The sequence below is a fragment of the Monodelphis domestica genome, chromosome 1, assembly GCF_027887165.1.
Source record: "Monodelphis domestica isolate mMonDom1 chromosome 1, mMonDom1.pri, whole genome shotgun sequence".
NCBI lineage: Eukaryota > Metazoa > Chordata > Mammalia > Didelphimorphia > Didelphidae > Monodelphis > Monodelphis domestica.
Genome location: NC_077227.1, coordinates 718,282,558 through 718,294,925, shown reverse-complemented (window position 1 = coordinate 718,294,925; position 12,368 = coordinate 718,282,558). Strand labels below are relative to the sequence as shown.

Sequence of the window (12,368 nt, the reverse complement as noted above, 5' to 3'; positions counted from 1 at the left end):
CAGTGGTTCTGTCTAGAATTGTCTCTTAGCTTTTTGTCCCTACTTTATAGATCTTTGATTCTACTCTTGGGTGTCCTCTGCATGCACACAGATAAGTCTTAGTTCTTTCTTAGATGTCTGCCTAAATTTGGGGGGTTCCTCAGTTAACTGGTCCCCAGGCTGACCAGGAGCCCCTGAACTGAGCTTCTCTGGTGCTTGGAGGGATAGTCTGTGGTCAGCTCTGTAGTGGGAGCTGTCCCAGCTTGGTCAGTGTTTGGTTGCCAGAGTCCGTGCACCACAGGCCCAGGCTTCATCCCTGGGATTCTCTCTGGACCCCGGGGAGATGCAGGGAACAGCCCCGTCTGGGCATAAGAGTTGGCACCAACACGAAGAGAGGAGGGGCTGAAGGCAGAGAGGCCTGGAAAAGAATCCCCCACAGAGGGGCTGAGTGGGGAAAAAGAGCCGCTGGCTCCTGAGGTGTCCCTGAGGCCACTCCTGATGGAGAGTCTTGCTCTGCCTTTTCTTCCAGCTGATGACACAGAGATCTCCTTTGATCCTGAAAACCTCATCACAGGAATTGAAGTGATCGATGAGGGCTGGTGGCGGGGCTATGGCCCAGATGGCCACTTTGGCATGTTTCCTGCTAACTATGTGGAGCTAATTGAGTAAGGGCTGCCTGTTGCTGGAGTCATGAAGGCCATAGCCAGACTCTCCTTCACTCCACTGACGCAGCTTGGGACCTGCCTGACGAGGGACAAGAGGGCCCAAGAGCACCCTGTGAGCCACCCCCTCCGAAAGGCTTTCTCCTCACTGAAGAAGTGGTGAGGCGAGACCAGTTGGCGCCTTTCCAGGCTTCGGGGTCCCTTCTGCTGGCCTATAGTTTGGTCTGTCTCCCCAATTACAGCAATAACTTTGTGATTTCATGTCCTTACAAGGAGGCCTGGGCTGCCTGACCTGCCAATTTCTCCTAAACTTCTATCCCTTTCGGTGGCAATTAAGGCAAGCCTCTTCCCCTCACAGCCTCTGCGCCCTCCTGGCTTTGAGGGGGCAAGTGGCTGCAGGGGCACGGCTGAGTTTGATCCATTTCATTTTCCTCTGGCCTGGCTGCAGTGCTTGTTACTAGAGACCTTTGGGTAGAATGAGTTTAGGATGTGTTCTTAGGGAACCAAAACCAACCCGGGTTACCATGGTGTGGAGGCAGTTGGGGGCTTTGTTTTGGGGTTTGGTTTTTCTAACCTGTCGCTCTCTCCATTCCATTCTTCTGTTCCCTTGGCCCCAGTATGGGTGGGCTGGGGTAACAGCTTACACCTGTGGAACACATGAATCAGATTTGTGAAAATTTCTGCAAACATGACACGCCCTTCAATGTGACTCTCTGTTTGCTGTGTAACGTGAGCCTTTTTTTTAACCCATAACCTTTTGTCTTAGAATTGATACAGTGTACTGGTTCCAAGGCAGAAGAGCAGTGAGGGCTTAAGTGACTTGGCCAGGATCACACAGCTAGAAAGTTTTTGAGGTCACATTTGAACAGAGGCCTCCCATCTCTAAGCCTAGCTTTCTAAGCAGAGCCACCTAGCTTCCCCCATTGTGGGCCTTTTCTCCCAATATTCCATTTTATCTAGAAGCCAGGGCATAGAAACTTGGAGCACTTGGACTCAAGAACATCCCAGCTCTTGCTGCTTGCTTCTTCCTATTCCCATCGCATCCCAAAGCTTTATGCAAATAAAAACTAGCCTTTTCCCCCAGCGATATTGGGGCCTCTGCTGGGGGAAGAGGGAAATAGCAGTGGTATGACTTTGAAACATTGACAAATTTGCTTCTAGAACAAGCCCCTTGTTTGGGGGGAGCTCCTCTTCCCACCTGGGCCCATTTTGTTGGCCATCCCTCAGATGTCACATTCAAGAGGGTTACCCCTTATTGGGACCCCGCCATGTTCTGTTATCAGTTAAAGGGTTCTCTGTTAAAGTGGAACAGCCCCTTCACATTCTGGATTAGGGAACTCCACCCCAGAGTGTGAGCTTTCAAAATTCACCAAATGTTGTGTACTTCACAGCACCTAGAAGTTAGGAGGGACCTAGGGAGTGATGATGCCTCTGGCATTGCAGCAGCTGCAGTGCCTGGGGAGTGGTACCGAGAGCCAAATCAGAGAAGAATGAAAGCCTCCCACAGGCCTCCCTTGCCCAATCCTGCAGAACAGAAGCTAAGAGGGCCAGGGGTGGCCTTTAAGGATGCGACTCATGTGAGGGAGCTGGGATAGTGGTACCAGGTGCAGGTTTGAGAGGGTGACACACTTGTTCCCCATCACTACCCTCCCTGATCTAGCCCTTTGCACAAGAGTTTCTAGAACTAGCTTTTGCCCATGGGTCAGACACCTGCTCAGACTTAACAGGAGGAGTGAGTGGAGATTGATGGGGTTGACTTTATTGTACAGAGCTTGCTTCCAGGCTATTACTTGGCCTTGCCCTGGGCAGCCACAGCCTCCATGGCCTTTCGGACCGTTTCCTCATCCCCAAGGAACTGCATGGGCTTCGTGGGCTTCAGCTGCTCGTCGAGTTCATACACGATGGGGATCCCGGTGGGCAAGTTGAGTTCCATAATGGCCTCATTTGACATGCCTGTGAATAGCAGAGGAATTAGCAGTGAGCCCACTGCTTTGTCCCCGACTTCCTGCCTCCTGGGAACTGCCCAGGAAGTAGTACTGTTGGGGTCAAGTCAGGAGCAATGATTGGGCCCCATGGAGTGGACAGTGATAACCTCCTTGGCATTCCAGTGACCTTTACAGCCTGGGCCAGCTGGCCCTAAAGTAAGTCCCAGCTCAACAGCAAGATCCTAAAAAGTCAACGGAGAAAGGTCATGCAGAAGCCACTAGCACGGAGTCAAGTGCTCCATGGGTTGGGGGAGGTGTGGGGTGGCAAAGGTCCTGTCTGATGGTGGGAGATGTCATCCTTGGCCTATTCTGGAGACCAAGGAGCATCCTCTGCGCTCTGGAGCTGGAGACATCCTCCTTTTAGGATCACAGCTCTAACACTGGAGAGGACTTTGGAAGCTACCCAGTCCAATGTCCTCATTTCATGGATGAGGAAACTGAGGACCCCAGGGGCAGAGGTAGACTTTGAACACAAATTTATTTAGCTGGTCTTATTCAGGAGGTGCTGGGCATGATAGGAGTTTGGACCATATTAGGTTTGGGGTTTTTTCTTTTGGAGGGGGGAGGGGGAGGGTTTGGCTAGTTTTTAGACTAAGAGGGAGGAGAGTGGTGCTCTTCCCCCCCCCCCCCCCCCCAGTTTGGGATGGGTAGGGAGCCAGCTGCCTGTGGAAACTTGACCCTGTTGGGTCTCGGGTCTCAGGCTGTCACTCCTGCCCAGAATAGCAACATGACCTTTACCATCCTCACCCAGCACTGTTCCACCCAGTGTGTTCAGCTCTAGAGACAATTCCTTGGTGGTGGAAAAACTCAAGGTTGCCCCCCTCCCCCCCAATAACAGCTGCTTGCGCTTAGTCCAAGACCCCTGGAGTATCGGGTGTCAACACCGAATGTGCTTCTTCCCATGGAATCTACTTGCAGGACGCTCCCCACCCACTCCCAGTTTGGGGTTTTAGACACCTGGAAATACAGAAGTTCTCCACAAGGACCCTCAGACATCATCTAGTTCAACCTCATTGTGCAGATGAGGGAACCGAGGCCAGGATTTGCCTATGGTAGAGGTAGGGCCAAGATTCAGATCTTGGTCCCTGTGACTCCCAGATCCAGCTGTTTCCTCTGCCCAGCGGGGTGTTGGAAGACCACAAAGGAAGAGAGGGCCCCTCTGTCCTCTGCTCCTCAGGGAAAGGGTATGCTTGCTCCAAACTAGGATCTCAAAATGCTTCACACTTAGGACAAGTGAGTGAGAGAAAAGTCAAGTCAAGTTGAGGCCAGATGGGGCTGGAATGTGGAAGATCTTAGCCGTTCAGGTGAAGTCTAGATGGGCTCTGAATCCGTGACTGAACATACCTGCAATTGTCCCTACCCTCGTTCCCGCTTCTCCTGTTTATTGTTGCTTGTTGGTGACGTGAGCCTGAGGTTTGGGGTGCACGGATTCCCTGGGGGAATCCCTCTAGGGCTCGGCACCTGCCCCTTTGCCATGCTTCTGACAACGCTTTCCTTAGCTAAAAGCATCTGCTTCCTGAAGAGAAGTCTTTTTGCAGCTTTGCCCCTGCTTGTGCCCAGACAATGAGGGGTAAAAAGCAGACCCAGGATTCTTGTTCCATCCTCATCCCTAACTTATTGTGTGAATGAAAAGCCACAACCCTCTGGTCCTGTGTGTGTATGTGTGTGTATAAAGAAAAATCTTTATTTGTCTATCAGCAACGCCTTCAAGTTCCTTACCAGTGCCAGTGCCAGTGCCAGTGCCAGTGCCTGTGCCAGTGCCTGTGCCAGTGCCTGGGGACTTTTTAACACTCTTGACCTCTAATGATGCGCGTTCATAACCTGAGCATGCCATCACCGAAAACTTCAGGTATTCTTGTTGCGTACAAGTAGCTTCTTTGTTAGTAGCTTCTTTGCTATCTGCCTCATCATATTGCCAGAGCAAAAAAGAAAAATTGCAAAAAGCAGGAATTCACACTATTTAACCATGCAGAGTTAAAAAACATTTCATTAACCTGGGAGGCTCTTTTCTTCCCTGGAAGGGCAGTAAATGGATGGGGCCTAACCATCTTAATTGCTGAATGTGGATAATAATTCCCAACTCAACTCTTTCAGAGAGAAACCAAGAACTGGCATTCTTAGCAGCCCCTACTTCTGCACAGTAGCTTGCTGCTTCTCTTAATAACTGGCAGACTCCAAAGGAGAAAGGTAGCCTGACCCTCACCAGTTGGTGGTTCAGCTTTCACTGTCTTTGGGGCACATATGGTACTCATAGTGTGGTTTGGGTGTTAGCTGGGAAAGATCTGTTGTGTCCAAACAATATCAATAAAATGATCGCAGTGCATTTTCAGCAAACTTACTTAGGCAAGATACAATATATACCTTTCTTACCTTCTGAAAAGCTTACTGTATGTAAGTCAACTGGTTAAGTTCTGAGTTACTATACACTGCTTTGCTGGGACCCAACTTTGGGCTCTCAGACACTTGGATTTGAACACAATTAGGAAAAGGAAGACCTCAATATGCCGCCTTATTTACTCCATTCGGAAGGTCATGGAAGCAATGGGAAAGACTCATCCTGAGGTGTGGAAAGATAAACCTTGCTGGAGAAAGGAAAACGAGAAAATTTTTCAGGGTACAAATAACTTGGAGACAAAACAATCTTAAAAAACCTGAATTCCTAATGGCAATAACATTCATTGTTTCTCCCTTTCCTCAGAGAGTCCTCACCTGTCACCACAGAGCGGTTGCTCAAGTCTTCTTTTCCTGTGGCGATCTCGGGGGTTTTTTGGTGTCGCTTTCCCCCTCAATGTTCCAACCTTTGTCAAAATTACCTTTTTCAGTATATAGGCTGATTGGCCTGGAGCTTTGAGGCAAGAAGCCTTTATGATAAGGCACAGGACAAGAGGATGTCAGGCACCCTATGTATTATTCCTGGGTGCTTCTGTGGGTGGTCATCATACATGGCATTAATTAGTTGAAGATTTCAGGAAAAATGACACCAGGAGATTGTCATTCCTAATTGTCATTCCCAGCCCATGCTGATCAGAGAGGTCTATGGGACCTCGGAGCTTGTCAGGAAACCGAGTTTCAACCTTAGGCTGCAGATGGATGAGGCTAACGTAGAGAGATGGATTCCTTTCCTCCCTTACATGCCTCCCCATAAACAACTTTCCAAGGGACTGCTTGGAACCAGCACTTCCATCATAAAATGGGAGGCCAGATGGCATGTAGGAACATCTATAAAGGGGAGTGGAGAGTTGAGATCTACATTTTCAGGAGATGGTCAGACCTTGCCAAGTGAAGGCTCTCCACAGGAGCGCCCGTGGTCTCTAAGTCACCGGGGTACACTAGGGGAGAGACTTAAGAGTTACTGTGGCAGACAGCCCTGAAAGGGAAAAGGGTCCAGAGCCCTGCTTCTTTATCTGCCACTTTTCAGAAAAGGACAAGCCCCGCAGGGCAGTTACTGGGCAGAGGGAATCTGGGTAGCCTGAATGGACTGCATACGGGTTCTTTACAATCTGTAACACTTGTCTTTAGAGGGAAGAGGGTCTGAATGGCCTGCGCTGTGAGGAAGCTGGCCACAGGGTCACTTGAGGTGCCTTGGTTTTGCCCTATCGGCTGTTTTCATGGCTCACCAGCTGTTTATATTTCATGGACGCTAGGAGATTCCATCAAATAGAGCGAGCTCTTAGAAAAAAGTTGGAAGGATGGTGTATTATGCGACATCCTCATTTTTCCCAAAGGCAACATGGGAATTCTTGGGTTTTTAATTTGAAGTTGAAAAACCTACGCTTGTTAAAAGGCAAGTGAACTTTTTGCAGCTTGGCTCAGTTGTCTCACTTTGGATTAGCTTTTAATTATGAACTAGTCCTGGGGAGCAACGGAAAAGTCTTGAAATTATCCTTTAAGGTTTTTCTTCATGTCTTTTCCAGAAGTTAATAGTCAGATATATGTTAACACAGTGAAATTGCTTGTCACCCCTGGGAGGGGGGAGGGAAACGAATCATGTAACCATGGGAAAAAATGAAATTAAAAAATCAAGTTAATAGGGGCAAAGAGCAGAGAGTTAGAGACTGAGACCATCATGCAGGTAGGAAGTGGCCAAACGGGGATCTGAATAATGCTTTGATTCCTAATCTAGCCCCTTTCCCATTCCACCACACTCTCAAGATTGTCCATATTACTAGACATTTAGGGACTGGATCATAGGTGTAGCATTTCCATTTTCAGAGAGAAAACACCCATTAGTACTGAGGTTATAGGGGGGGAAATCAATGAAATGGGGCAGCTAGGTGACTCAGTGGATGGAGCACCAAGTCTGGAGTTAGGAGGTCCTGGGTTCAAATGTGACCTCTGACACTTCTTAGCTATGTGACCCTGGGCAAGTCACTTAAGCCCCATTGTCTAGCTTATCACTTTTCTGCCTGGTATTGAAGCAAAGGGTTAAAAAAAGGCAAAGGTCATATAGGCTTATAGATTAATGCTAGAATAGGTCTTAACTCATCTAGTCCAGCCACCCACTTAATCTTGGAATTGGCGTGGGTATAGTGGCCTGGGAGCTGAGGGGGCTGCTTTTGGGAGGATGACGGAGGGCTTCCCCCCCCCCCCCCCCCCGGTGGTTTTTGTATCAGCCGTCTTCTCTGTCACGCCTGTCATAAACCCTGGTGCCAGCAGCAGCCACCTCTGTCTGCTCAGGGTGGGTTTTTTTTTTCATCCATAAAATGAGAAACTTGGGCCATGTTATTTCTCAGATTCAAGAATAGTAGAACTGCAAGAAAACCCGAGTTTTTCAAAGCCCTGAACCCAGAGAACCCAGGCTATAGTGAGGACATGAGAGCCCCTCCTTGGCCCCCTGGGGAAGGGAGAGGTGGGCTCTCCTTGTGGTCACTTCCTGGTCGGGCAGACCACGAGGGGCCTGGGCCCCCTGGGCACTGATTGGGTGAAGGGGCTGCTATGGAGCATTAAAAGGTTTTCTCCGAGGCTTGGGGATGGGAATCTGGAGTCCAAGCAGACTTTGGACATAAGCACCATTCAGGTTGCTTGCTTGGCTCCATTTCTCCCCATAGGTCATGGGGTGACAGCTGGACCTCATGGCACCTCGTTAGAAGTAAAATTGCTGTCTGGCCCTTTCTTTGATTCTTGGAGTTGAAGAGACAGAGCAGGCCAAAGCTTGTGCTCGCAGCCATTGTGAGCATCTACACAGGAGGGATGTCGGGGCACAAAGAAGGCCATGCGAGGCTGGGTCCTGGGGGGAAGGACCAGCTTGTCTTTTGTCCCTAAGCTGGATACGAATACCAAGTGTACCTGCCAGTTAAGCCACATTTAGGTCTTTCTCCCCATTCTAACTCCTTTTGTACCCAGACCTCCTGCCAGGTCCCAGGTACCGCCCCGCGGTGGGGTCTCCAGATGGATGGAAAAAGATGAAGGGTCTGCCTTCTCCTATCCAGGCCTAATCTGCTAAAGGAGCCGAGCTAGAGGGCAGGGCTTCTTGGGAAAGTAAACCTCCCATCCTGCACCTGGGCTGCTTCGCCCGCTGTCTCTCAAGCCAGGGCACAACTGGGTGTACTCCCAAGGGAACCAGATTTCAGAAGGCCAGTTCCCCACGTGACACTCATGGGCTCTGGGCCAAACGATGCCCTTTCAGTCTAAGGCGCCAGCTGCCTCCCCCTGGAGGCTCATTTGTGGCCCTAACAGCCGGTGCTTGTTTCAGGGAGCACCCACCAACCCCCTCTCCCACCACCTTTGGCCCAGGGAGCCCTGTGATGCTTTCTGTGGCAGCTCCTGATTTCTGTCAAGCTCAGGACTTGTGGCGCCAGGTCTCGGCGATTGCCTGTCGTCTTTCTTACACATATATGGACACGCACGCCCATCCCTGCCACTGGCTCCCCGTCTCCACTCCCCGTCAGGGTCAGCGTGGGATGGAGGAAGCTTAACTCCACATGCAGGATGATCATAGGAGGGCGGCCTGGGGGAAATGGCAGCTATTGCTTCTGGCAAAATTGGGATCTGGGTGTGGAGGAGAGAAATGGGGAAGGGGACAGCCTCATGGTGTCAGAACAGAAGAGCGAAGAATGTTAACGCTGGGAGAAGCCTTCAGAGATCATTTAATCATAGCCAGCATTTAGGTTGGCTTTATACTTTCCGAACTGACAAAAAAGAGTAATAGCTAGCATTTAGACAGTGCACAGAGGCCTTTTTAAACCTTGACTTCCCTCTTAGACTCAGTACTCTGCCTTGGTTCTTAGGCAGAAGAGCCGAAAGGGCCAGGCAATGGGGGTGAAGTGACTTGCCCAGGGTCACCCAGCTAGTGAGATTTGGCCTCAGGTCTTCCTGACTAGGTCCTGAACCCTGTCTACTATGTCACCTTCAACTGTTTTTAGGTCTTGGGAGGCAGAAGGGCTTATTCAAGTATGAGTCATCTGTAGGTAGGACTAGATCTTTGCACCCTGAGGCAAGAGTCTTTCCTCTATAGCCTGCTATCTTCAGGGCCTTGGGACCTAGATCTAGAGCTGAAAGGGACCCTGGAGACCAACCCCTTCATTTCCCAGTGAAGGAAATTGAAGCACAAAGGATCTGCCTTCCTTGATTGCCCCATGCCTCCAGCCACCTGGTAGGATCCCTCATTTCCTTCTTGTCTAGTCATCTGTACCCCCACCCAGCCTTGAGGTCCAGGGAAATGGGCTTAGCCCACCAGGAGTATTTGGCAGCAGAAGGTGCTACCGAGCTCTCCATGCCTAACGGGAGTTCGGTGGCAGGATCCCCACCAAGCTGGGTGAAAGCCGAAAGGCAGGACCCATTCCTTGAGTAACCACTCCTGTGTATCACCCTGAGCTCCCATCCTGGCTAAAGATCTCTGAGAATTAAGAGAAATCTGTAGAGGCAAAGCAGGGCTAAGAGCCTGGTCCATGCCAGGTCTCTACGTGCCCCAGCTTCACCGCTGTCTCATATTTCTGAGGGGGGCCCCTGGGCAGGAGCCCGAACCCAGATCAGGAGCCCTGCAGGGCTTGGGGTAGGAGGGCTTTTCAGCTCCCATTGCTAGGGATGGAGCCAGAAGAAATATTACCTTCTAGATGCTTGACGATACCCCGTAAGCTGTTGCCGTGGGCAGCAATGAGCACCCTCTTCCCTGCCTTGATCTGGGGAGCAATCTGCTCATTCCAGAAGGGCAGAGCTCTGGCAATGGTATCCTTCAGGCTCTCACAGGTGGGCATCTCCCCAGGCTTCAGGCCAGCATAGCGCCGCTCCTGTGGAGGCAACAGAGACGATGCTGAGGATGCCTCTAGCCAGGGGCCCCCTGCCCTCCTTCCTCAAGCTATTCCCCACTTGTCCTCCTCGTGCCCTGACCCTGGCCCGAGGAAGCCCGCAGCCCTGTTCCCGGCCTCCTCCCTCTCACCTTGCTGATGACTGTGTAGTAGGGATGATTCTCGTCCATGGGTGGGGGTGGGATGTCAAAGGAGCGTCTCCAGATCTTGACCTGTTCTTCCCCATGCTTGGCAGCAGTCTCGGCTTTGTTGAGGCCTGTGAGACCCCCGTAGTGGCGCTCGTTGAGGCGCCAGGTCCTCACTACGGGCACCCACATCTGGTCTACACCATCCAGGATGGTCCAGAGGGTGCGGATGGCCCGCTTTAGCACAGAGGTATAGCAGATGTCAAACTCCATGCCGGCTTCCTTAATAGCCTGGGCCCCATTCTGGGCCTCTTCCCTCCCCTTGTCACTCAGCTCTGCATCAAACCAGCCACAGAAACGGTTCTCTTGGTTCCATGTGCTCTCGCCGTGGCGTACGATCACTAGCCGGTGGGTGGGCATGGCGGTGGCAGTGGCGGGCAGAGCCGAGGGCGTCTGGGCAGAAGAGGCGGCCCGGAGATGCAACGGAGCACAGCCTATCGACCAAGGGCTCCGGGCTTTATGATGCTCGGACTCCACCCCTCCCCCCTTGGCTAACTGCCAGCTGGCATTCTGGACCCGTGGGAGGGGAATGGACAGTGGCAGGTGGTCAGTGGCCTTGTGAGGAGGAGCCCAAGGCGGGCAGAGGGGAGCCAGCCTCAAAATAGCCTTAGAGAGTTGACTCTGGTGACGGAACCATCCAAAATAAGTCCTGGGCTGGACCTCTTGCTGGGGGACCCCCTTCTCCTTGATCAGGGTCTGGGGTCTTGTGGGCCTGGGGCAGCATGGCAGGATGACCTGTTTCGGGGTGTGGAGGTGAGAGGGGCCATCTGAGGGAACGAGTGGATTCTGTAAGGCCACCCATTTGGCTCCTACCCTCAGAGCCCTAAGGGCTTGGGGGAACGCCAGGAGGTCTGAGCAGGGACTGATTTGGGGGTTCTGGGTGTCTCAGTGACCCCTCCCTCTGGACTCATAGACAACTTGATGGCGAGTGTTCCGGGCCTTCTGGGTGACAAAAGGCAGGGATCCCCCCCCCAAAGTACCCAGGAAGCTGGGTTGGGGAGGGGTTCTGGAGGCCACAGGCAGAGATGGGTAAAGATGACAGTACTATTACCATGGCAATACACAAATGCCTTGTCCCAGTTAGGCAGAGAGGGGCGGGGTTGAGGGGAGTAGGAGTAAGGAGAAGCCCCCTCTCAGTTTGTAGAAATGGGTCTTCATTTGCCCCAAAGCTCTCATGGTTCTCAGATCACTTCTGCACCAGCTTCTCTGCTGACCTTCAAGCTTGTATCTCTGCCTGCCTTCCAGTCATCTCAAAATGGATGTCCAGTATATATCTTAAATTCAGTGTGTCCAAAATAGAACTTATCATCTTTCCTTCTAAGTCTTCCCTCTTCTCCCTCTCCTATTACTGTGGGGGGCAACTCTATGCTCCCAGTCCTTCAGGCTTGAAACCTCGGAGTCATCCTGCATTCCTCACCATCTCTCACTCCCTCTCCCCCAAATCCAATATGGCGCCAAGGTCCATCAATTTCACCTTTGTCTTATCTTCCAATGATTCCTTATCTCCACTGACCTTGATGCCATCCTGGACTATTGCAATAGGGGGGTGGTCTGCCCTCCTCTAGTCTCTCCCCACTCCACCCTCCATTCAGTCACTAACATGATTTTCCTAAAATGCAAGTTGGATCCTGTCCATCTCCTTACTCAATAAGCTCCAGTGGCTCCCATTTGCCTCCAAGATCAAATAGGAAATCCTTTGTTGTTCAAAGTCCTTTATCCATCCCTCCTCCCAGCTTTCTAGTTTTCACTCTCTATACTTGGACTGAAAGCCTGGGAGACAGCCAGTGTGGGGGAGAGGTGGAACCTGAATCCAGGTTTCTGACTCTGAGGCCAGGTGTACTCCTCAAACACCTCACCAGTATTATCTCTACCCATTCTTCCTGGCTGGGTTTTGAGCTCTTTGGAGGTATGAATCCTGCCCTTCCCTACTATGCTCTGCAGTTCCCCAAACACTGAGAGCCCATGATGCACTAGGGCTGGTATTAGAGATAGGAAGACAGAAGGGAATATGATGCATACACAGATTAGTAAATTTACAAAGAGGGAAAGTCGACTACCAACATGGGTCCTCGTGTGTGAGACAAGAGGAAAGAAATCTGGGTATGCTTCCTGTAGGATGTGGCAACTAAATTGACTCTTGAAGGAAGCAACAGATTCTAAGAGGCAAGGATGAGGAGGAAGTTTGTTCCAGGCATGGAGTGTGAATATGGGAGGTAGGAGGCTGGGTTTGTAGAAGCACTAGTTGGTTAGATCAGGGTGGGAAGGGCATGAAATCAGAGCAACAGCATGGTGCAGTGGGTGGGAGCACTTTCC

At 51.1% G+C, this 12,368-nt stretch overlaps 2 protein-coding genes across 4 annotated transcripts in view; one reads left to right on the top strand and one right to left on the bottom strand.

Moving 5' to 3' along the window:
* Window positions 1-1,350, top strand: part of DBNL (drebrin like) — a 33,812-nt gene extending 32,462 nt beyond the window's left edge. The window contains exon 13 of the mRNA XM_007477565.3: window positions 509-1,350. Coding sequence (XP_007477627.1) covers window positions 509-648 — 140 coding nt within the window. The 3' untranslated portion in view covers window positions 649-1,350. The remainder of the gene's footprint in view (window positions 1-508) is intronic.
* A 1,028-nt stretch (window positions 1,351-2,378) lies between these two features.
* Window positions 2,379-10,554, bottom strand: PGAM2 (phosphoglycerate mutase 2). Of its 3 annotated transcripts, none has more exons than XM_007477563.3 (4): window positions 10,002-10,554; window positions 9,672-9,852; window positions 4,346-4,525; window positions 2,379-2,594 (listed from the first exon to the last, which is right to left on the bottom strand). In XM_007477563.3, the coding sequence occupies exons 1-4, from the start codon at window positions 10,413-10,415 to the stop codon at window positions 2,428-2,430; spliced, it is 942 nt and encodes a 313-aa protein (XP_007477625.1). In that variant the 5' UTR covers window positions 10,416-10,554; the 3' UTR covers window positions 2,379-2,427. The 3 variants fall into 3 exon arrangements, with proteins under 3 accessions (XP_007477625.1, XP_007477626.1, XP_001376635.1); XM_007477564.3 differs by having other exon boundaries at window positions 4,352-4,525; XM_001376598.4 differs by lacking the exon at window positions 4,346-4,525.
* Window positions 10,555-12,368: the final 1,814 nt, after the last annotated feature.

Coding starts and splice junctions, on each gene's coding strand:
- PGAM2 (XM_007477563.3), bottom strand. CDS start 10,415: ATGCCCACCCACCGGCTAGTGATCGTACGCCACGGCGAGAGCACATGG. Junction 9,853..10,001: donor ACTACACAGTCATCAGCAAG/GTGAGAGGGAGG, acceptor TTGCCTCCACAG/GAGCGGCGCTATGCTGGCCT. Junction 2,595..4,345: donor TGGCACTGGCACTGGCACTG/GTAAGGAACTTG, acceptor TGCTATTCACAG/GCATGTCAAATGAGGCCATT.